At 39.3% G+C, this 20,483-nt stretch overlaps 1 protein-coding gene across 1 annotated transcript in view; it reads right to left on the reverse strand.

Annotated features, from left to right (window-relative positions):
* Positions 1 to 1,139: 1,139 nt before the first annotated feature.
* Positions 1,140 to 20,483, reverse strand: part of LOC122642963 — a 41,912-nt gene continuing 22,568 nt past the window's right edge. Inside the window, exon 5 of the mRNA XM_043836584.1 lies at positions 1,140 to 1,379. Coding sequence (XP_043692519.1) covers positions 1,263 to 1,379 — 117 coding nt within the window. The 3' untranslated portion in view covers positions 1,140 to 1,262. The remainder of the gene's footprint in view (positions 1,380 to 20,483) is intronic.

Here is a 20,483-nt window from a genome sequence, read left to right on the forward strand (position 1 = left end):
AAACCTTTCCCAACCCCCTCCCTCCACCGGCCCACCCCTAAGATTTCAATATAAATTTTTTTTGGGGGGTGAGGTGGGAGAAAGCTCTTAGGCTCTACACCCTCTTACAATTTTTTTTGAATCATTGCTACATGAGAGAAGGTGTAGATCACACCGATGATAGGGTGTGTTTGAAAGGTTTTGAAGATGAGGGCATGTACATGAAAACGGGGCCATAGTTGAGGGGGTGTCCCTATATTTTCCTCATTTTTTTTTATTATTTTACCCTCTCATTCAAATTTCAATACCAATGATTTTGCGTGGTTTTAGTGCATCTGATCAGATATCAATTACCTGCAAAACCAATAATATGGCACCAGAATAGATTAGCCGTATTCAGATAGATTTACCCTTGACTTTCCTTAAAAATGAATTTTTATTTTACCCCTTATCTGTACCATATCAAGGCTACGGTATAGGCATAGTATCAAGATTAGTTACTCGCAAAACCGAATTGATATACAATACTGACACCTCAAACCATGGTGTCGAATCGGCACGACTAGGGGTGTAAATGAATAACCGAAATCCATTTCCATATCCGTGTCCGTATCCGTTTAGCCCTATCCGAATCCGTCCAAAAGCTAAACGGATGCGGATACTGATAGGCTATAGCTACCCTAAAAACTATATTTACATGTAAACGGATAAAATATCCGATCCATATCCGTGTATGTATCCGTTTAGCACTATCCGAATCCATCCGATAGCTAATCGGATGCGGATGCGGACATAGCACTATCTGAGCTGAATCCGATCCATTTACAGCCCTAGGCACGACCAATCCAAAACTGATACCTAAAACCCTAGTTCTCTGAGACAACAATCACGGAGGGCTATTCTTTTTATCCATCTCCTTTACATGGAATGATTTCTCACCCCTATATATGAAACTGTATCATAAATCAATTTCCATTTTAATAATTTCAAAACACAAACCCTAACAATCCAATTAACTACTTTCTAATGAATGGTTATAGGATGAACATGCTATTTGTTTGACAAAAATGGTGCCTAACACACTCTGCATACCTATATAGAAATTCAATCTTGCTTTTTAAATTATGTTTCTCAATATTTCACAAGTCACTAAGACTTCATTTGCAGAAGTTAAGAACACAAAAAATCCTAACTCACCAATCAGTGGATAATATACAACCCTTGATGGACAAAAGCTCATCATCTATAACAATCCCCATCTGTAATCCCAGAATTTACTATTTCTATGCACCACTTGTGGACTCTGGCGGTGGTTTTACAATGCTAAGCTGCCCACCTTCTTTATTAGCAGCAGTGGCAGCTTTCACCTCATTACAGTGGTTTATGAACTTGGTAAGCTCCTGAAATCAGAGAAAATATTAATTCACAAAAATTGGACGGGAACGAAAAAGGATTATGGTGAATCCAATAATTTTCAGACTCATACAACTCTCAATGACAAGAAGAACAAGAAGAATCAGCAAATTAGTAGGATACTTCAACAGTACAAGCATGGGAATACTTCAATTATTGAGCTATCCATATCTATGAAAGACTTTCTAATCAGTCAAGCGTATCAAGAGCATAAACTTTTATCAATAAGTTTCCCTAGTGTTCTGAACAGCTTTTCCATTTCACAGGTCTGATAATATTTGTAGTCATAGTAAACTAAATATGAAGTAGTAAATTGTGGAAAGTATTGAGGCTCAATTACAAATAGAATCCAATCCTATAGATGCTTTAATCCAGTGTTAACAACTCTCTGGCATCAAGGAATATAGAGTCTTAAGGTTTCTGCCCTGCCAGTGTGTGCCCAGAAAGGTTGTCTTAATTTCTTTAATATGGAAATATAGTCCAGCTACTCACACTCTTAAACCAAGTACAAGAAAGTAGGCACTGCCAGCAAATTGTATCTTTTTTTAACAGAGTAGGTACAATTTCTAGTGTTGATGAGCAAAGCAAGGGAAATAGAGAACTTCTGATAGACCACTGCAAATTAATGTTGCTGAATCCAAACTGAAGTTGGATTTATAATTCAACTTGGTTTAATGTTGGCTTGTGGTAAGATTTTGACTATACTAGGAAATCTAATCAACATCATAATGACCATTTAGGGAGATGGAAACACAATTCCCCTCAAACGGGTTTTCTTCAAACGTTTTAGAAATCAACATCAAGTATCAAAAACTTACAGCAGGAATACCAACTTCTGGTATAGATCCAGTTTCACAAACCAAGAAATCTATAAGCTACGTATGAAAATTCAGCAAAATGCAACTGAGAGAGAGAGAGGTAATGGTAAACTATGCGCAAAAATTCAGACCACAGAAAAGAAGAGAGGCAAAGTAATCCAATATATGGCAAGTAGAGAGATAAATGAAAACTGAATTCTTCCTCCCCCTTCCCCAAAATAGGTGAAGCAAAAATGCTTATGGAGTTATGAACCCATATCATAAAAGGTAAATTCTCAACATAACTAAGCCTTATCACAACTAAATGGGAAAGGGCACATGGACCCTGTTTTGCCACTCAACTTCATTCAGAGACATACTTGTCATATTACTAAAGGCAAATTTTAAGTTAAATAACTTTCCCCTCCACTTCCTTCGCAACCAAAATAAAGCACTGGAAAATCCAGGACGCCCAAGAGGGTGCATGGACATACATTAGAGGGTAGTCCTACATGAGAGCGTATATGATTGAATTTGGAACTGAAATTTGTCATCTGGTCAATCCACGCCATTTCCTAGATATCCTACAGTTAGAATTGCAACATAACTTTTCCACATCGCAGAAAGGTGCACATGTCTAAGGATTCCATGTTTAGACTGCTATCCAAAAAGCTTTTTGCATAACTGAAAGAGTTAAATACACGTACCCCCCTGTAATGCACCCAATATTCCTCGTACCCCCCTAAGCTTCTGATAAGTCCACGTACCACCCCTGCTTTACCCCCCTAATGCCATTTAAGTCCACACCAGGTATTAAATGCTAGAAGATGACCAAACTACCCTTTCTTCTGTCTTTTCTAAAATTTGAAAAGACCTAATTGCCCTGACCTATTTGCTAAATTTGAAAAGACCAAAATGCCCTCATCTTCCCCAAATCATCATCTTCTTTTACACCACCACCACCACCCACCATTAACACCATCACCATCCCACCGTGAAGCTGTCTCTCATCCCAGCATGTGAAGTACATGCAGAAATTCACAAAGTAACCAAAGTTTACAAATAGTCAATGACCAACAAGACCGCTCATTGATGGGAGAATCATAACAAAACGCAACATTTCATCACAAATGGATGACAACAAATACAAGAGAAGGAAACACCGAATGAACTACATGATTTTTTTCTCTCGAAAAAAAAAAGAAAAGACCATTACTGCTGAGAAAACCCTAAACGAGTGTCGCCATCCTTATTTACCATCAAAATACTTTCGAATAAAAAATCGCAAATTTCCTCGGAACTCCTAAAACCACAGAATTATAGCCCATTACATCTAAGAAAACTTATTATCGAAACTAAAATCAGCAAAAAAAAGAAACCAGTACCTGATTAACACAGGAGGATAACGATCGGTTACGAAGATCGATAGATTTATCAATAGCCCTTCGCCGGTCGGTGGCTGAAAAAAAAGGAACGCCAGAACCCAGAAACAGCTGTAAAGAGAGGTCTCGCTTGCTCTCTCCACCAATGTATTCTCCCTCTTCACCCCTCTCTCCCTCTCTCTCTCTCTCTCTCTGGTTTTTCTTCTTAAAAGAGAGATGAAACAAAAACCATTTGAAGAAACTAAACGGATGGAAGGTGGAGTTGTCCTGTTGAGACGCTGACCAATGAAATAAGTAGAGGAGGGGAGGAGAGACAGTGAGGTGGGGCTTCACGGTGCGATGGTGATGGTGTTAATGGTGGGTGGTGGTGGTGGGTATGTAAAAGAAGATGATTTGGGGAAGATGAGGGCTTTTTGGTCTTTTCAAATTTTAGCAAATAGGTCAGGGCAATTAGGTCTTTTCAAATTTTAGAAAAGATAGAAGAAAGGGTAGTTTGGTCATTTTATAACATTTAATACCTGGTGTGGACTTAAATGGCATTAGGGGGATAAAGCAAGGGTGGTACGTGGAATATTGAGGGGTGGTACGTGGACTTATCAGAAGCTTAGGGGGGTACGAGGAATATTGGATGCATTATAGGGGGGGTACACGTATTTAACCCTAACTGAAATAAATAAATCAACTCTTAAATAAAATTATTTGCAATTAGACACTAAATAATTAAGGATCTAAACAACAAGTGAAGCAAGCAACAATCTCCAAAACCAAATTGATTTCCAACATGGTTAAGTGATGTAGGATGGGCTCAGGAAACTCCTATCCTACAAGTAGGAGGCACAGATAATAGAATTTTAGGATGAAGTAATAGGCATAACAATGGGGAGAAACAAGAAGAGGGATGGGGAGACCAAGCGAAAACATTGCAAAGGAGCCGTGGACACACAAAAAGAACTCCAAGGGGCTGAAAGTACATATGGGTAAAACCTAAAGATTCCTACTGCAAATAATATAGAGTCCCAAAAGGGTTTGGAGGAAGCAGATCAATAAACTTGAGACTATACATATTCTGTTCGACCGGTTTCTATTGTTATGTTCTCTTAGTCTTGTTTCAGATGACTCAAGAAAGCAAAAAGGCGTGGTCTTTCTAGAAATGGATTCAAATTCAACTAGTTGGGAGAACACTTGGATGCACCCAAACTAAACCATTAATTTAGGACTAATTTGTATTTTTTCACGAGAAGCATAAGAAGTGACAACATAATAATATCACTTCATAGTTCATGGGTTTTCTATTATTTGAAACACTCTATCAGCAAGGTGTTGACTTCTTTGTCTTCTTGAATGAAAAAAGAAAAGAAAAGGGCCCTCCATTCATCGAAAGAGAACCCTAAAAAAAAAGAGGAAAAAGCGGTTTATGACAGTTAAAAGAAGAAAGAAGTAACCATATGGGAGTTTTAGGTCCCAAAACGTATGCATGCACCCTTGCATGTCATCCAACTTTTGATGCTTTACATGTAATTTCTGAGATTTGCTATCAAAATTCTCTTTAAATGAATGACCAATTCTATTTATAGGTTCAACATACACATCTTCTCCAGACTACACAATCAGATATGATACGGTTCCAAAAGAAAATAACTGTGTACAGGTTAGCATCAGGATCTCAAGACCATATATATCACATATTTGGTGAATTTTAACTGGATAATTAAGAGTCTAAACGAATGAGACCCAAATAGCACACGCTATAGAAACAAGCCAATCAATTAACCAATTAAGGTTTGCACCAAGAGCTAACAAGTGCAATTACAACTATGATAATTCTGGACAGACAAGAAGGACTGCACTGTTACAGCCCGTCTAGTCAGATGACCTCATTAAACTGAAACTTGAAGGATGCTACTCAAGGAACCAGGAGAAAGGAACTCACTGTTAAGGATAAGAGTTACTAGACACTGTCTAGGGCCTGTGACACAGCCTTACCTATCATACCTTATTTGTACTTGTCATCATCTCTATAAATAAACAATGGCCTTTGTCATTCTAGACAAGCCAAATCGTTTGCTGAATATTCTTTTCTCAACTTGGTATCAAAGCCCAATACTTAGGGTACTTTTTCACTGCCACCGAGACTTTGGCCTGCCTTACTCAGTCAAGCATGGTCGACTGAACATGTTACGAAGCATGTCGCACCACACTAACCACCATTGACTACCGCCGCTGACCACCTGATGTAGTCCTAAGTAGGACAAGTCCCACTAGGAGCCAGGGTACTAGGATCACTTAACAAGGCTGGTGGTTTGGGACAGCTTAGGCTAAGTAGGGCAAACATTAGGGTTAGGGTTAACTAATGGTAATAGGGTTTATAGAGTTTTAATATGCAGGTTTTAAGGGTCTTAATAAGCTAGATTTAGTTAGGTTTGAATAAGTTTTAAAATTCCAGAAATTTAGGTTTAGGGTTTCGGGTTTTAGGTTTTAGAATTTAGGCTGAAACTAGGGTTTAGGATGGGATTTCAGGGCTGGACTTCAGGTCGAGTTTTACTGGCAGTGAGAGGGTGGTTCAACTGAAGTTTGATTGGGTTTTGATGGCTGGTTAGGTCTAGACAGGTTTTAGGGTTTTAGGTCTCAATGGTGATGGAGGGAATTAGGGTTTTTAATGGACAGTTGAGGCTGCAACTGAGATCGAGTGGGAGGGTTACTGTGATGGATCTGTGGTTAGATTTTGAGTGTAAACTGATGAGGGAATAGGGCTGTAATGATTATAGATGAAGCTAGGGTTATGGGATCGATTAGGGTTTTAATGGAAGGTTAGGAGGAGGAGGGGAAATAATAAAACAGTAAATTAACTTACTGAATTGCAGGTTCTTCAATGGCAGCTTGGAGAAACTTGATTGAAGAAGAAGAAGGACCTCCCGATCAACAAGATGCAAGGAGTCACCGGAGTCCACCAGCCCTCACCTTGATATTACTCACAAGGCAGCCTCGATATTACAAACAAGGCAGTTCTCTGAGAAGAACAGCAGCAGCAGCAACAGCTAACAGCAGGAACGAATTTTTTTTAAAACATAAACTGGTGGGGGAGCCTCTCCCAAGTTTCTATTAAATAATTGGCCAAGGGCCTTGTTCCTACTATTATTACAACTCTAATTCCCCATCCAAAATCGTGGAGGGGTGTAAATAAGTAACTTAAAACAATTTAAAAAGTATTAAAAGACCTAATTGAACCTAATGACTTAAAAACACTTTAAAACACTTAAAACAACTAAGATCTTTTATCAGCCAATAGGATATAAGATCCTACCAGCCAATCAGAATTAATCACTTAAACTAAACCAATTGAACCAATTGGATACAACCAATTTAAAACCGGTTCAATTAAAAACACAAAATGAAAACTAAGTATAGAAATAAACTACGCTAAGGCTCCTACTAAAACCCTAGGTTTAGGGTGGCTTCTTCAATTCGAGGAGGCTAAGATCTGCATCACCACCACTATCTGCTTGCACCATTACGCCCATCATGACACCCACGCATGACCCCCGTGCCTTCCGCCTAGGCCCCAACCACCCCCGCCTGGCCCCTGTCGAGGACATTGTAGCCCACCAGGCCCCTATCGCCTCACCAAAGCCATGCCTGTCCTTTGTAGACCTCCGACTGGCCTTGCCAACTTGTGCCGATCACCACCTAGCCCTGCCGCTCTCACCAGCCCCTGCTAGGGCTTCTACCACTTCCGCCTCACCCTCACTAGCCCTGCTTGGGCTTTGCTAGCCCCTAGTAGCCTTATTGTATCATCTCAGACTACCTCTTCTTGGTTTTTTGGGCAGCCTACGACTATTGTGATGCTCTACCAGTGAGGTATTTATCACCTCCCATTCTTTTGTTGTGCTTCATTTCTCGGCTGACAAAAAGTACTGGAACTTCCCTGTGAGGCCCCAAGGGTGGTGATTTAGGTCGTCTTGAAACACCTAACCACCCATCTCTCCACTCGGAACCAACCAAATTGAATGGCACTAATTACCTAGCCTGATCATGGGCTTGCCTTCTTACTATTCGAGGCAATCATTTTTTCAGGGTACCTTACTAGTGACACTCTAATGCCAATCGAGGCAACTGCGAAGAATACCTGGTTGGCCAATGACGCCCTTATTATGTCATTCCTGCTGAAGTCTATGGACCCATCTATCAGTCCCAACTTATGGGACGTTGTTCAACAAACATATACTCCGTCCAGCAATTATGCTCAAATATATGAGATTTGCCGTCAAATCCGTGAAACAACCTAGAAGGACCTATCTCTATCTGCATACTATCCTCCCCTTAATGCTTTGTGGCAACAATTAGACTTTTATCACCCTATCCCCATGGCTTACAGTGTTGATGTTGCTACCAAGTTTTAAAGTATCGATATCGGGTGTTGTACGGTCAGGCGATTTTAAGAGATGTATCGTATCGTATAGGAGATACGTATCGAACGGTGCAAAAACGCATGAAAAGATCAAAATACACATGGGAATACACTTTTGGACACAAAAAAATAGAAACAAGCAATATATGTTATATCATGCATATACACTAAAATGGAGAATAATATATAACCAGACAAGCTTCTCATGCATTTCAGCCATTGAATGATTTAATCAAACTATAAAGAGTAAAGATGAAAAATATCCTTTCTTTCTTTTTTTGACTATTTTTTAATTCCAGAAAATAGCAAAAATAAATACAGATTATTAAGTAAAAATTTAATGCTACATTCAAGGTGATAGATCTGATGTATATGTACTACATATATTATACACATAAGCATAGGACTTGATTTTTGGTAAAAAATCAAATAAAAAATACTTTATGGAAGTCATTTTCATTTTTGGGCGAAAAATGGTAGATTTAAGTTCAAATCTTTGCAAATATATACAATGCATGCATCTATCTAATAAGTAGTTGAACCTAAATGCATGGATTCATAGCAAAAAAACCAAAAAATGAACTAAAAAGCAAAATTTGAAGCAAAAGATCAAGTTTTTTGAAAAAACATACATTTTCCTTTAAGAACTCCTTCAATCTTCGATTTATGGTTGTTGGATGATGCAAATGTTGTTGTTCCATCACAGTTTGATTTGTTTTTCACTATGGAATGGAAGCCCTAACAAGATTTGGGTGAAAAATGGACTCAAAATCCAAGTTTTCAAGGTTTTCACCTTGGGTGGAACCTATTTTTTCAACCTTATGCACTCTCTGGTTTGTGTTTTGGCCAAAATTGATGTTTAAGTCAAGTGTATTGATAAATATCGATACACTTGAAATCCAAAAAAAGGGTAACTAAAAGCACGTATCAAGTATATCAATACGTATCAATCGTATCGTATCGTATCGACACGTATCGGTCGATACATATCAATACATTCGATACAATATAAATTTTTTTTTAAAAAAAGACGTATCGGTCAGTATCGCATCAACACTGACCGCTACTGATACATATCGGCCACTACGATATGATACGGACCAATACTTTAATCCTTGGTTGCTACATTCAAAACTGAGCGTGAGATGGAAAGGGTCTGTAACTTCCTTACAGGCTTGAATCTGGAGTACGATCAAATCTATGTTCAAATTCTTGGTAGAGATACATTCCACACACTGCTCCAGACTATAATATGATGCAACACAAGGAATGTCATCGCTTTGCTATGAGGCCTTATGTCCCCTCCCCCCCCCCCCCACTCAATCAGCTCTTGTTACTACTCCATAGATTCCTCAAGCATTGGACCATTCTTGTTCTGTCACTAAATATGGTCCTCCTGCACGAGACCTGGTAAAGTGAGATTATTGTGGGCATCCTCACCCCCACTAGAAAAACCTATTGGAAGCTTCATGGTCACCCTAAAGGAGGTCATGGTGGGAAACAAGGATCCTCTCGGCCTCAGGCTCATCTCTCAGAGACGACTGATACTTCATCCTCTGCTACACCCTCTCTGTTTTCTTCGGAACAGATAGTTGCTCTCCACTGCATGATGACAGCTTGGTACGGCACCCTCTTCCATATTATCTTCTACTACACCTGCTTCTCATCTAGCTCAATCAAGTATATTTCATGTTCCCTCTCATTCTTATCCATTTTGGATACATGATTATGGGGCTTCCGATCATATAATTAGCTCTTCGAACATGTTTCATACCTATCTCCTTTGTTCGAGTAAGGACAAGGTTTGAGTTGCCGACAAGGATTCGTATCGTATCGGTCGATATGTATCGATATCAGTCGGTGTCGATACGATACTGACCAATACATCTCTTTTTTTAAAATTACATTGTATCGAGTGTATTGATATGTATCGACCGATACGTGTCAATACGATATGATCGTACGTACTTTAGTTACCTTTTTTTGGATTTTAAGTGTATCGATATATATCAGTACGTATCAACCAATACATATCGATACACTTGACTTAAACATCACTTTTGGCCAAAACACAAACCAGAGAGTGCATAAGGCTGAAAAAACAGGTTCCACCCAAGGTGAAAACCTTGAAAACTTGGATTATAAGTCCATTTTTCACCCAAATCTTGTTAGGGCTTCCATTCCATAGTGAAAAACAAATCAAACTGTGATGGAACAATATCATTTGCATCATCCAACAACCAAAAATCGAAGATTGAAGGAGTTCTTAATGGGAAATGAATGTTTTTTCAAAAAAATATATCTTTTGCTTCAAATCTTGCTCTTCTTTTTTTTTTCTATGAATCCATACATTTAGGTTCAACTAACTATTAGATCCATGCATTGTATACATTTACAAAGATTTGAACTCAAATCCACCATTTTTCACCCAAAAACGAAAAATGGCTTCCATAAAGTATTTTTTATTTCTTCCAAAAATCAAGTCATATGTTTATGTGTATAATATATGTAGTACATATACATCAGATCTATCACCTTCAATGTAACATTAATTTTTACTTAATAATCTGTATTTTTTTTTGTTATTTTCTGGAATTAAAAAATAGTCAAAAAAATGAAGAAAGAAAAGAATATTTCATCTTTACTCTTTCATTATAGTTTGATTAAATCATGCAATGGCATAAATGCATGACAAGTTTGTCTGGTTATACATTATTCTTCATTTTAGTGTATATGCATGATATATGACATAAATTGCTTGTTTATATTGTTTTTTTGTGTCCAAAAGTGTATTTCCATGTGTATTTTGATCATTTTCATGCGTTTTCTGCACCGTTCGATACGATACAATACAATACGATGTCTCTTAAAATCGCCCGACTGATACAATACCCAATACTGATACTTTAAACCTTGGTTGCCGATGGGTTTTTCTTTGCTATTTCTGGTAAAGTTCTGTTTCTTACTCTCCTAGCATCTCCCTATCATCGGTTCTCCAGTGCTAACTTACTTTCCATTCATCATCTCACGGTTGACCTTAATTGTTGTGTTTATTTCTATTCTACTTATTGTGCTTTTCAAGATCTGGTACTGGGAGCAACGATTGGATATTATAGAGTTCGTGGTGCGCTGTATTATTTGGATCCGGATCTCACTATTATACCTCCTCCAATCTTGGCTCACACTCTTCGGGCAGACAGTGCCCTCACTTGGTTGCATTAGTGGCACCAACGTCTTGGTCATCCCTGCAATCGTGTTTTAAGTTATTTGTTTCCTTCATTAGTTAAGCATTGTACTAAGGACTGGGTTACTTGTGATATCTGTGAACTCGCAAAGCACACTTAGTCCCCTTATTCTCCCAGTGATAATAAAAGTAATGTTCATTTTTCTATTATTCACTCTTAACTTGTGGGGTCTTTCTCAAACTGTTGCTCAAGCTGGGTTACAATGGTTTATCACCTTTATTGATAATTCTACTTGTCTAACTTGGGGCTACCTTCTTTGGACAAAATCCAAAGCTTTTTTCTGTTTCCGATCCTTTCATACCATGATCTAAACTCAGTTCAATGCCCATGTTCAGATTTTACAAAGCGATAAGGGACTGAATATATTGATGGCCAATTCCTTCGGTATCTTGATGACCATGGCATCCTTTCCCAAAACTCGTGTGTTTGTACACGTAAACAAAATGATCTTCAAGAAAGGAAGAATCGACATCATCTTGAAGTGACTCGCTCCTTGTTTACCACCCAAGTTCCTATATTCTATTGGGCAGATGTTGTCATTATTGTTGCTTTCCTCATTAACCAGGTCCCTTTTAGTGTCCTTGACTTCAAAACCCCGTTAGTCTCTGCTTCCGGACCCCTCCTAATGCAAAAGTCCACCTTGAACCAAGAAAACCAGCGAGAGATCGATTGCAACCAGGATCAACGCATTAGGGATGAACAAATTGAATAACTGAAACTTTTATTGCTTTTTTTTCTGTTTACATATGAAAGAAGAACATGAAAAAGAGGATAAGAAGAAGAAGGGGATATAAATAGATGAATTGGGGGTAGGCTATCTCAGCCTTGGGTCTCTCACCTACAGCTATCTAAGCAGTTGAACACAAATCTTCTCAGACCAAAACACTTGCAAGCAAGCAATAGAAATTTCATTAATCAAGTCTGAATTCAAGTACAACTGATGGGGCCTATTTATAGCTTGGCCTAAGCTTCACATAATAGAAAGTCTCAAAAAGAGAAACCAAACAAAAATAGAAACTAAGAGCCCGCTTGATAACCTTATGAGAAATAGATTTTGGTGTTTTTCCATTCCGAGAAACGGGAAAACACCCAAAAACCGCTTGATAACGAAGTGTTTTCTGTGAGTGTTTTTGGAAACATAAATCAAAATTTATGCTCCTTGGAAGACTTTTGACAGAACATGTCCAACATGTTCTGTCGTTCTGTGCTGAAAATTAAAAGTTGTGCCCGATAAACTGCTCACGCCTCTAACCTCTCTCTCACCTCTCAACGTCTCTAACCTCTCTCTCACCTCTCACGCCTCTAGCCATTGAAACCTTGTACAACCTGTAACTCATCTTGGAGGTAAGATCAACCTCATACTCTATCCCTTTCTATCTTCCTCTCTCTCTCTCTCTCTCTCTCTCTCTCTCTCTCTCTCTGTTGCTAGCTCTCTGTGCGCGATTTGGTTCACAGAAACCCTAAGAACCACGGTTTCTGTGTTCATCCATTGGAGTGAACTAAAAGCCGTGGTTATTAGGGTTTCGCACTTAAGAATCTTCGCGGTGAAGTAGGAACCCAAGAAACCTTCATCGTTGCTACAAACTTCAACAAAATCACCGGTTCGATATGCTTTCGCCATTACTAGAAACAAGAAGACCTCCCTCAGTGAAAGCCCAATCGAAGGGAAATTTCAGGGTAGGTATCCGAATGGACTACCCTCTTAAGTACAGAGTACTTATTCACCCAAAAGATCAAGCCAGAAATAAAACCAAGCCACATAAATCAGAATTTTTATCTGCTGCTGTAACTGGAGCGCTGCTGTGCGCATCGTGAGGCGCAGCAGCGGCCATGTGTGCACAGCGGGCCCCACTGTGCGCACATGGCCGTTGCTGCGCCGCACGATGCGCACAGCAGCGCTCCAGTTACAGCAGCGGATAAAGGTCTCATAAATCATACCTGGTGGTAGAACAAAGATCAACTTTGATTTCAGTTTGATATATGACAGCAAGGTTGGATTTAGGGTGTACGAAACAAGGGCTAGGGTCGGACAAGAGAATCGATACAGACCCTAGAGTTTGGGATGGAAAGATGAATAATTGAGAAGGATTTGTGTCTCTCTTATGGAACCAGATCAAGCTGGGACTAAACAAAACAAAACAGGGATGCATGGGTAAGGAAAAAATAAAAAAGGGAAGAAATTGAGAGGAAGGAAATCGTACCAAGAGGAGAAGGGAAGAAATACAAGTCAGTGACTCGCCAAGCAAACACACACAGAAGGTACGATCCATTGATAAAAGATTTAAAAGCAGGTTGCAATTGCAGACAAGACCCATAACCAAGAGAAGAAGAAGAGGAAAAAGTAAAAGAAAGAAAAATGTTTTCCAGAACAGGTTTACCAAGCGGGTCAAAAACAGTTTCTCAGCACAGAAAAGAAAAAAATTGTTCTGCTGTTTCTCAGCACATAACCAGAACAAAAACAGCAGTAAGGTTATCAAGCGGGCACTAAATCTAAGTAAAAGGAAACAAAGGACTGAAATAGAATCTTAAGAAAATAGAGACTTCTAAATAAAAGCTAAGCCTACTTTGTAAAACTAAAATTAGAAACTAGTACTAACTTGCTAAAGCTGAGCTTAGAAACTATCTAATCTCCTATTACAACCAAACTAGAAAATAGAAACAAGGTAAACTAACATAGCTAAACAAAAATAAGAACAAAGCTGTCCATATGTGCCCCAAATCACTGTTCATGTGATTAATTTTGCCTTGGTCTCTCATCTTCTTCATGCTTCTCTCTACGTCAGGGCTGCCTTAGGTGATGCTCCATCGAACCAACAAAAACTTGCCACATCATCAGACCAGGCTGCCTCTCATAGCAGTCAAATCCCACAACCTTGTTGGGCTGGTTTTGGGGCTTGTTCCTACAGGTACATATAGACTTGTGATCTAAATCACCTCCCTTGCCTCTCATCTCTATCCCAGAGTTTTTGGTTATGTTTGCTTCATTCATAATTCATCTTCCCTCCTCTATCAAAATTAGATCCAAGAGCTCTCCGGTGTATCTTCCTTGGGTACTCCACCTCTCAGAAGGGTTACAAATGATATCACTTTCCTTCCCGCCACCTATTCATCACCATGGTCGTTACTTTTCATCAAACTGAATCGTATTACCAGTCATTTCTTAGGGGGAGTGTGTTGAGAAAGAGATTCCTTCTAGTGAGATTCTCCCTAGACCTTTGGTTATTGACACTGTTTGAACTTGGGGGGAGAGGACAGATATTGGTCCAATTGAGCCCTCTGATACTGCTAGTAGAGTACCGACACCATTGGAAAAAAGGGATCCACTCACTTATTCTCAACGAAAGGAAAAGTAACCCATCTCCAATCCAACATGTCCATCTGCGCTCCCTGATCTAGATCTTGCATCACAAACATCCGGTGATCCTTCATCTGATGATGATGTTCCTATTGCTATTAAGGAGTTGGAACATGCACCAAATATCCTATTTCTAACTTTGTCTCCTATAAATCAATATCTTCATCCTTTCATGCCTTTATTTCTTCTTTATCCTCTGTATCTATCCCATAAGGCTGGAAAGAAGCTATCACGGGCCCCAAGTGGAAGGATGCTATGGTAGAGGAAATGCAAGCCTTAAAGAAGAATAATACTTGGGAGCTCGTTCCTCGTCCTAGAGGGAAGAAACTAGTAGGGTGTAAATGGGTATTCACTATAAAACAGAAGGCAGATGGAACCATTGAGAGATACAAGGCAAGATTGGTTCCCAAAAGATTTACCCAGACCTATAACATCGACTATCATGACACATTCGCCCTTGTGACAAAAATGAATTTTGTTCGAGCATTGCTATCTCGTGCTACAAATCTTAGATGGAATCTCCAACAGCTAGATGTAAAAAATGCCTTCCTTAATTGTGATCTTGAAGAAGAGGTTTAGATTGACATCCCTCTAGGCTTTGCATCATCATCATCATCTACAGTTGGTAAGGTGTGCCTTTTACGAAAATTCCTCTATGGTCTTAAGCAATCACCTTGGCCTTGGTTTGGCAAGTTCCAGAAGGCTATGCAACAATTTGGGTACAAGCAAAACCATGTTGATCACACCTTGTTTGTCAGACATAAGGATGGAAAGATTACTGCCCTCGTCGTCTATGTTGACGATATAGTGATAACAGACAATGATGATGCAAAGATCTCCATATTAAAAAATCAGTAAGCTATGGAGTTCGAGATCAAGGACTTAGGACCTCTCAGATGCTTCCTAGGGATTGAAGTAGCCCAATCTAACAAGGGTATTTCCATTTCCCAAAGTATGTATGTCCTAGATCTTTTTGAGTGAAACAAGTATGCTTGGTTGTAAACCTGCTGACTTTCCTATTGAGGTTAATCATAAACTTGGTTGCAAAGAGGAGATTCAGTAGATAAGGAGAGATATCGTCTTGTAGGAATATTGATATACCTCTCTCGTACTCACCCAGATATTGCATATGTTGTAGGGGTTGTAAGCCATTTATTGCATGACCCACATACTTTGCATCTTGAGGCCGTATACCAAATTCTGAGGTATTTGAAATTAGTACCAAGAAAGACCATGTTATTTTCCAACAATAGCCATCTGTAGTTGGAATCCTTTGCCAATGCTGATTGGGCCAGTTCTATTGATGATTGACGCTCTATTTCAAGATATTGCATATTCCTCAAAGGGAATCTTGTTACCTAGGCAAAGCAAGAAGCAACCAGTGGTGTTCAGATCTAGTGCAGATGCTAAATACTGCTCTATGGCATAGGGCGTATGAGAGCTTATATGGCCCAAATGCCTCTTGGCGATCTGGGAGTAACATTTGAATAACCTATGAGGCTCTATTGTGATAACAAGGCAACCATCAGTAAAGCCCATTAACCAATAAGTACAACCGAACCAAGTATATTGAGATTGACAGACACTTCATCAAGGAAAAACTTGGACAAGGCACAATCTACATCCTGTTTGTCACGTCCGAGAACCAATTGGCTGATGTATTCACAAGGGTTTGACTTCTAAGTCATTCCATACTATTGTATTCAGGTTGGGCATGAGGGATATTTATGCAACAAATTGAGGGGGAGTATTAAGGATAAAAGTTGACTAGACACTAATGTAGTCCTAGATAGGTAGGAGACCTACTAGGAGCCAAATAACAGGATCAATAACAAAAGGGGTTGCTGGTACGAATGGACAGCACTAGGTTTTAGGTTAATTCTAGGGTTTAGGATGAGAATTTGGGAATGGGTCTTATATGACTTTAATATGCAGGTCTATGGGGTTATTATGGGATAAAAATAATTGGATTTGGGAAGGTTTTAAAATTTTGCAATTCTGAACAGAATTGAATTGCAGGTTTTGGGTTTTAAAGGAGTGGGGGAATGGAGGGGTTGTAGTGGAGACTAAGGGCTAGGTTTAAGGTTGAATGTAGGGAGAGGTGTGGGGGATATAGGCTGGAAGTAGGGTTCGAAATTGATGGCTAAATCTGGAGTTTTGAGGGAGTCCTAGTTGAGGTAGGAGTTGCAGGTTTAATGGAGATTAGGGCTTGATGGATGGAGGGGAATGTGGATTAGGTCTAAGGGAAGATAAAGACTGGTAGAAGAAGGTTTAAAAACAAATAGCAGGTTCAAACTTACTGGATTGCAGAGAACAATGGCAGCAGCTTGATAACTTGAAGAAACCTCCCGATCTTCACAATGCAAGGAGTCACAGGAGTCCACCTACCCTTCACCACCTTGAGATCCACAAGGATATACACTCACAAAGAGCAACAGCAATGGCAGCAACCATAAAGCTAATTTTTATTAATCAAATTCGTATTCAATGCTGACCTCCCTTACAAACTTATATAGAAGACGCAAAAATAGACTTAGACACTAAAAAAGAATGGCCTAACCCTATCCCTAATCTATTAGGTAACTTAAACTGACTAGGAAACTAGAATACTAAAGGAAATAGACTCAAAACATGGCTGGACTTATAGAGTCCTAATCCAGCCCAACTTACGTCACATGACCAGGTAAGTTGTCACATAACCACTTAACCAAGTCACATGATCACTTAAATTGAACCAATTGGATGCAACCAATTTGAACCGGTTCAATTAAAAAACATAAAAATAAACTAAATATTGGGCTAATCCCGTATGCAACCTATATACTCATATTTTAGGCCCCATAAAAGTGGCCTATCACATTAGAAACCCATGGGATCATAGGCCCAACATGTATGTAACCCAACCCTAGACTTATTCCCAATGAAACAAGCCCTATTTGATGATGAATCTGCATCAACTCTCCCCAACTTGAAAAAATTCGTCCTCGAATTTTGTATTGATGAGGACGAATCAACATGTGATCACCAGCTTTGACCATCCCCAAACAGAATTCCAGTGAAATAGGAACATTGGGGATAAAATCTCTAAGGCGTAGAACTTTCTCTTCGAAGAACCATCATGGCATAACAAACTCTATGTGTTCGTTTTCTGAATCAGCAGCAACTATGAATGTCCTGTCCATAGAGTCTTCAATGTTAGCAACCTTCGCATCTAATACTTGAGACACAAACTCCACCTCTTCAAAAACAGCAACTTGAATGCCAATAATTTCTTGTGGAGTACTCTCAACCACCACTTCATCTTCCATGTCCTCAGCCTTGTATACTTTGCTCTCTTCAGTATTTTCTTCTACCATTGTGTTTTGGACCTCCACATCAATTTGATGGCTGAGCTTCTCAACCATGATCTTAACTACTGGTGCAACTTGGTCTACTTGAGTTTCTTTAGCTATAGGTTCTTGAATCTCTTCAACACAAACTGCCTTAGTAGAATCTTCTGTTGGTGCATCCACCATTTGTGAAACTTCAAACACAGTCGATGCCACTTGCGTTTGAGTTGACATGTTCGGCAATCCCTGTGGCTGTACAGTCGATGTGGTCACCTTTGGTTGTAACCCTTTTAGAATAAAACAATGGTATAGACGGTGTCGATCAGGTAGGACACACGAGTTGTTTTCAGGTTCAATCCAACCTTATCACGTGTCTAACCAATCACCACCTACTACAATAAAACTCTTTGAATGTGGTACCGGCAGACACCAAGCACCATCATGGTATGAAGAACACCCAAATTCAACAAAGACTTTACCTGTAGGCATGATGCAAATCTCTCCTGATTGAGACAACATATCCACCATGGATTGTGAAATAATGTTGTTACATCGTCTTTCATCAACAACTAATATGGTTGTGCTCCCATTGGATAGACGAACTCGGGTCTTGAAAATGAATGGAGGTGGGTCTTTTGAGGCTTGGTTGGAGCTTCCCTCCGCCATAGCTTTGACACCAATTAATGTAGTCCTAGATAGGTAGGAGACCTACTAGGAGCCAGATAACAGGATCAATAACAAAAGGGGTTACTGGTTCGAATGGACAACACTAAGTTTTAGGTTAATTCTAGGGTTTAGGATGGGAATTTGGGAATAGGTCTTATATGACTTTAATATGCAGGTCTAGGGGGTTATTATGGGATAAAAATAATTGGATGTGGGAAGGCTTTAAAATTCTGCAATTCTTGACAGAATTGAATTGCAGGTTTTGGGTTTTAAAGGAGTGGAGGAATGGAGGGGTTGTAGTGGAGATTAAGGGCTAGGTTTAAGGTTGAATGTAGGGAGAGGTGTGGGGGATATAGGGTGGAAGTAGGGTTCGAAATTGATGCCTAAATCTGGAGTTATGAGAGAGTCCTAGTTGAGGTAGGAGTTGCAGGTTTAATGGAGATTAGGACTTGATGGATGGAGGGGAATGTGGATTAGGTCTAAGGGAAGATAAAGGCTGGTAGAAGAAGGTTTAAAAACAAATAGCAGGTTCAAACTTACTGGATTGCAAAGAACAATGGCAGCAGCTTGATAACTTGAAGAAACCTCCCGATCTTCACAATGCAAGGAGTCGCAGGAGTCCACCTACCCTTCACCACCTTAAGATCCACAAGGATATACACTCACAAAGAGCAGCAGCAATGGCAGCAACCATAAAGCTAATTTTTATTAATCAAATTCGTATTCAATGCTGACCTCCCTTACAAACTTATATAGAAGACTCAAAAATAGACTTAGGCACTAAAAAGGAATGGCCTAACCCTATCGCTAACCTATTAGGTAACTTAAACTGACTAAGAAACTAGAATACTAAAGGAAATAGACTCAAAACATGGTTAGACTTATAAAGTCCTAATCCAACCCACCTTACATCACATGACCTCTTAAGTTGTCACATGACCACTTAACCAAGTCACATGATCACTTAAATTGAACCAACTGGATGCAACCAATTTGAACCGGTTCAATTAAAAAACTTAAAAATAAACTAAGTATTGGGCTAATCCCATATGCAACCTATATACCTATATTTTAGGCCCTATAAAAGTGGCCTATTACATTAGAAACCCATGGGATCAAAGGCCCAACATGTATGTAACCCAACCTTAGACTTATTCCCAATGAAACAAGCCCTATTTAGTGATGAATCTGCATCAACTCTCCCCAACTAGAAAAAATTCGTCCTCGAATTTTGTAGTGATAAGGAGGAATCAACATGTGATCACCAGCTTTGACCATTCCCAAACAGAATTCCAGTGAAGCAGGAACATTGGGGATAAAATCTCCAAGGCGTGGAGCTTTCTCTTCGAAGAACCATCGCGGCATAACAAACTCTGTGTTCATTTTCTAAATCAGCAGCAACTATGAATGTCCTGTCCATAGAGTCTTCAGTGTTAGCAACCTTCGCATCTAATACTTGAGACACAAGCTCCACCTTTTCAAAAACAACATCTTGAATGCCAATAATTTCTTGTGGAGTGCTCTCAACCACCACTTCATCTTCCATTCCTCAGCCTTGTATACTTTGCTCTCTTCAGTATTTTCTTCTACCATTGTGTTTAGGACCTCCACATCAATTTGATGGATGAGCTTCTCAGTCATGATCTTAACTACTGGTACAACTTGGTCTACTTGAGTTTCTTTAGCTATAGGTTCTTGAATCTCTTCAATACAAACTGCCTTAGTAGAATCTTCTGTTGGTGCATCCACCATTGGTGAAACTTCAAACACAGTGGATGCCACTTGCGTTTGAGTTGACATGTTCGGTAGTCCCTGTGGCTGTACAGTCGATGTGGTCACCTTTGGTTGTAACCCTTTTAGAATAAAACAATGGTATAGACAGTGTCGATCAGGTAGGACACACGAGTTGTTT

The sequence above is a fragment of the Telopea speciosissima genome, chromosome 10 (assembly GCF_018873765.1).
Source record: "Telopea speciosissima isolate NSW1024214 ecotype Mountain lineage chromosome 10, Tspe_v1, whole genome shotgun sequence".
Classification (NCBI taxonomy): Eukaryota; Viridiplantae; Streptophyta; class Magnoliopsida; order Proteales; family Proteaceae; genus Telopea; species Telopea speciosissima.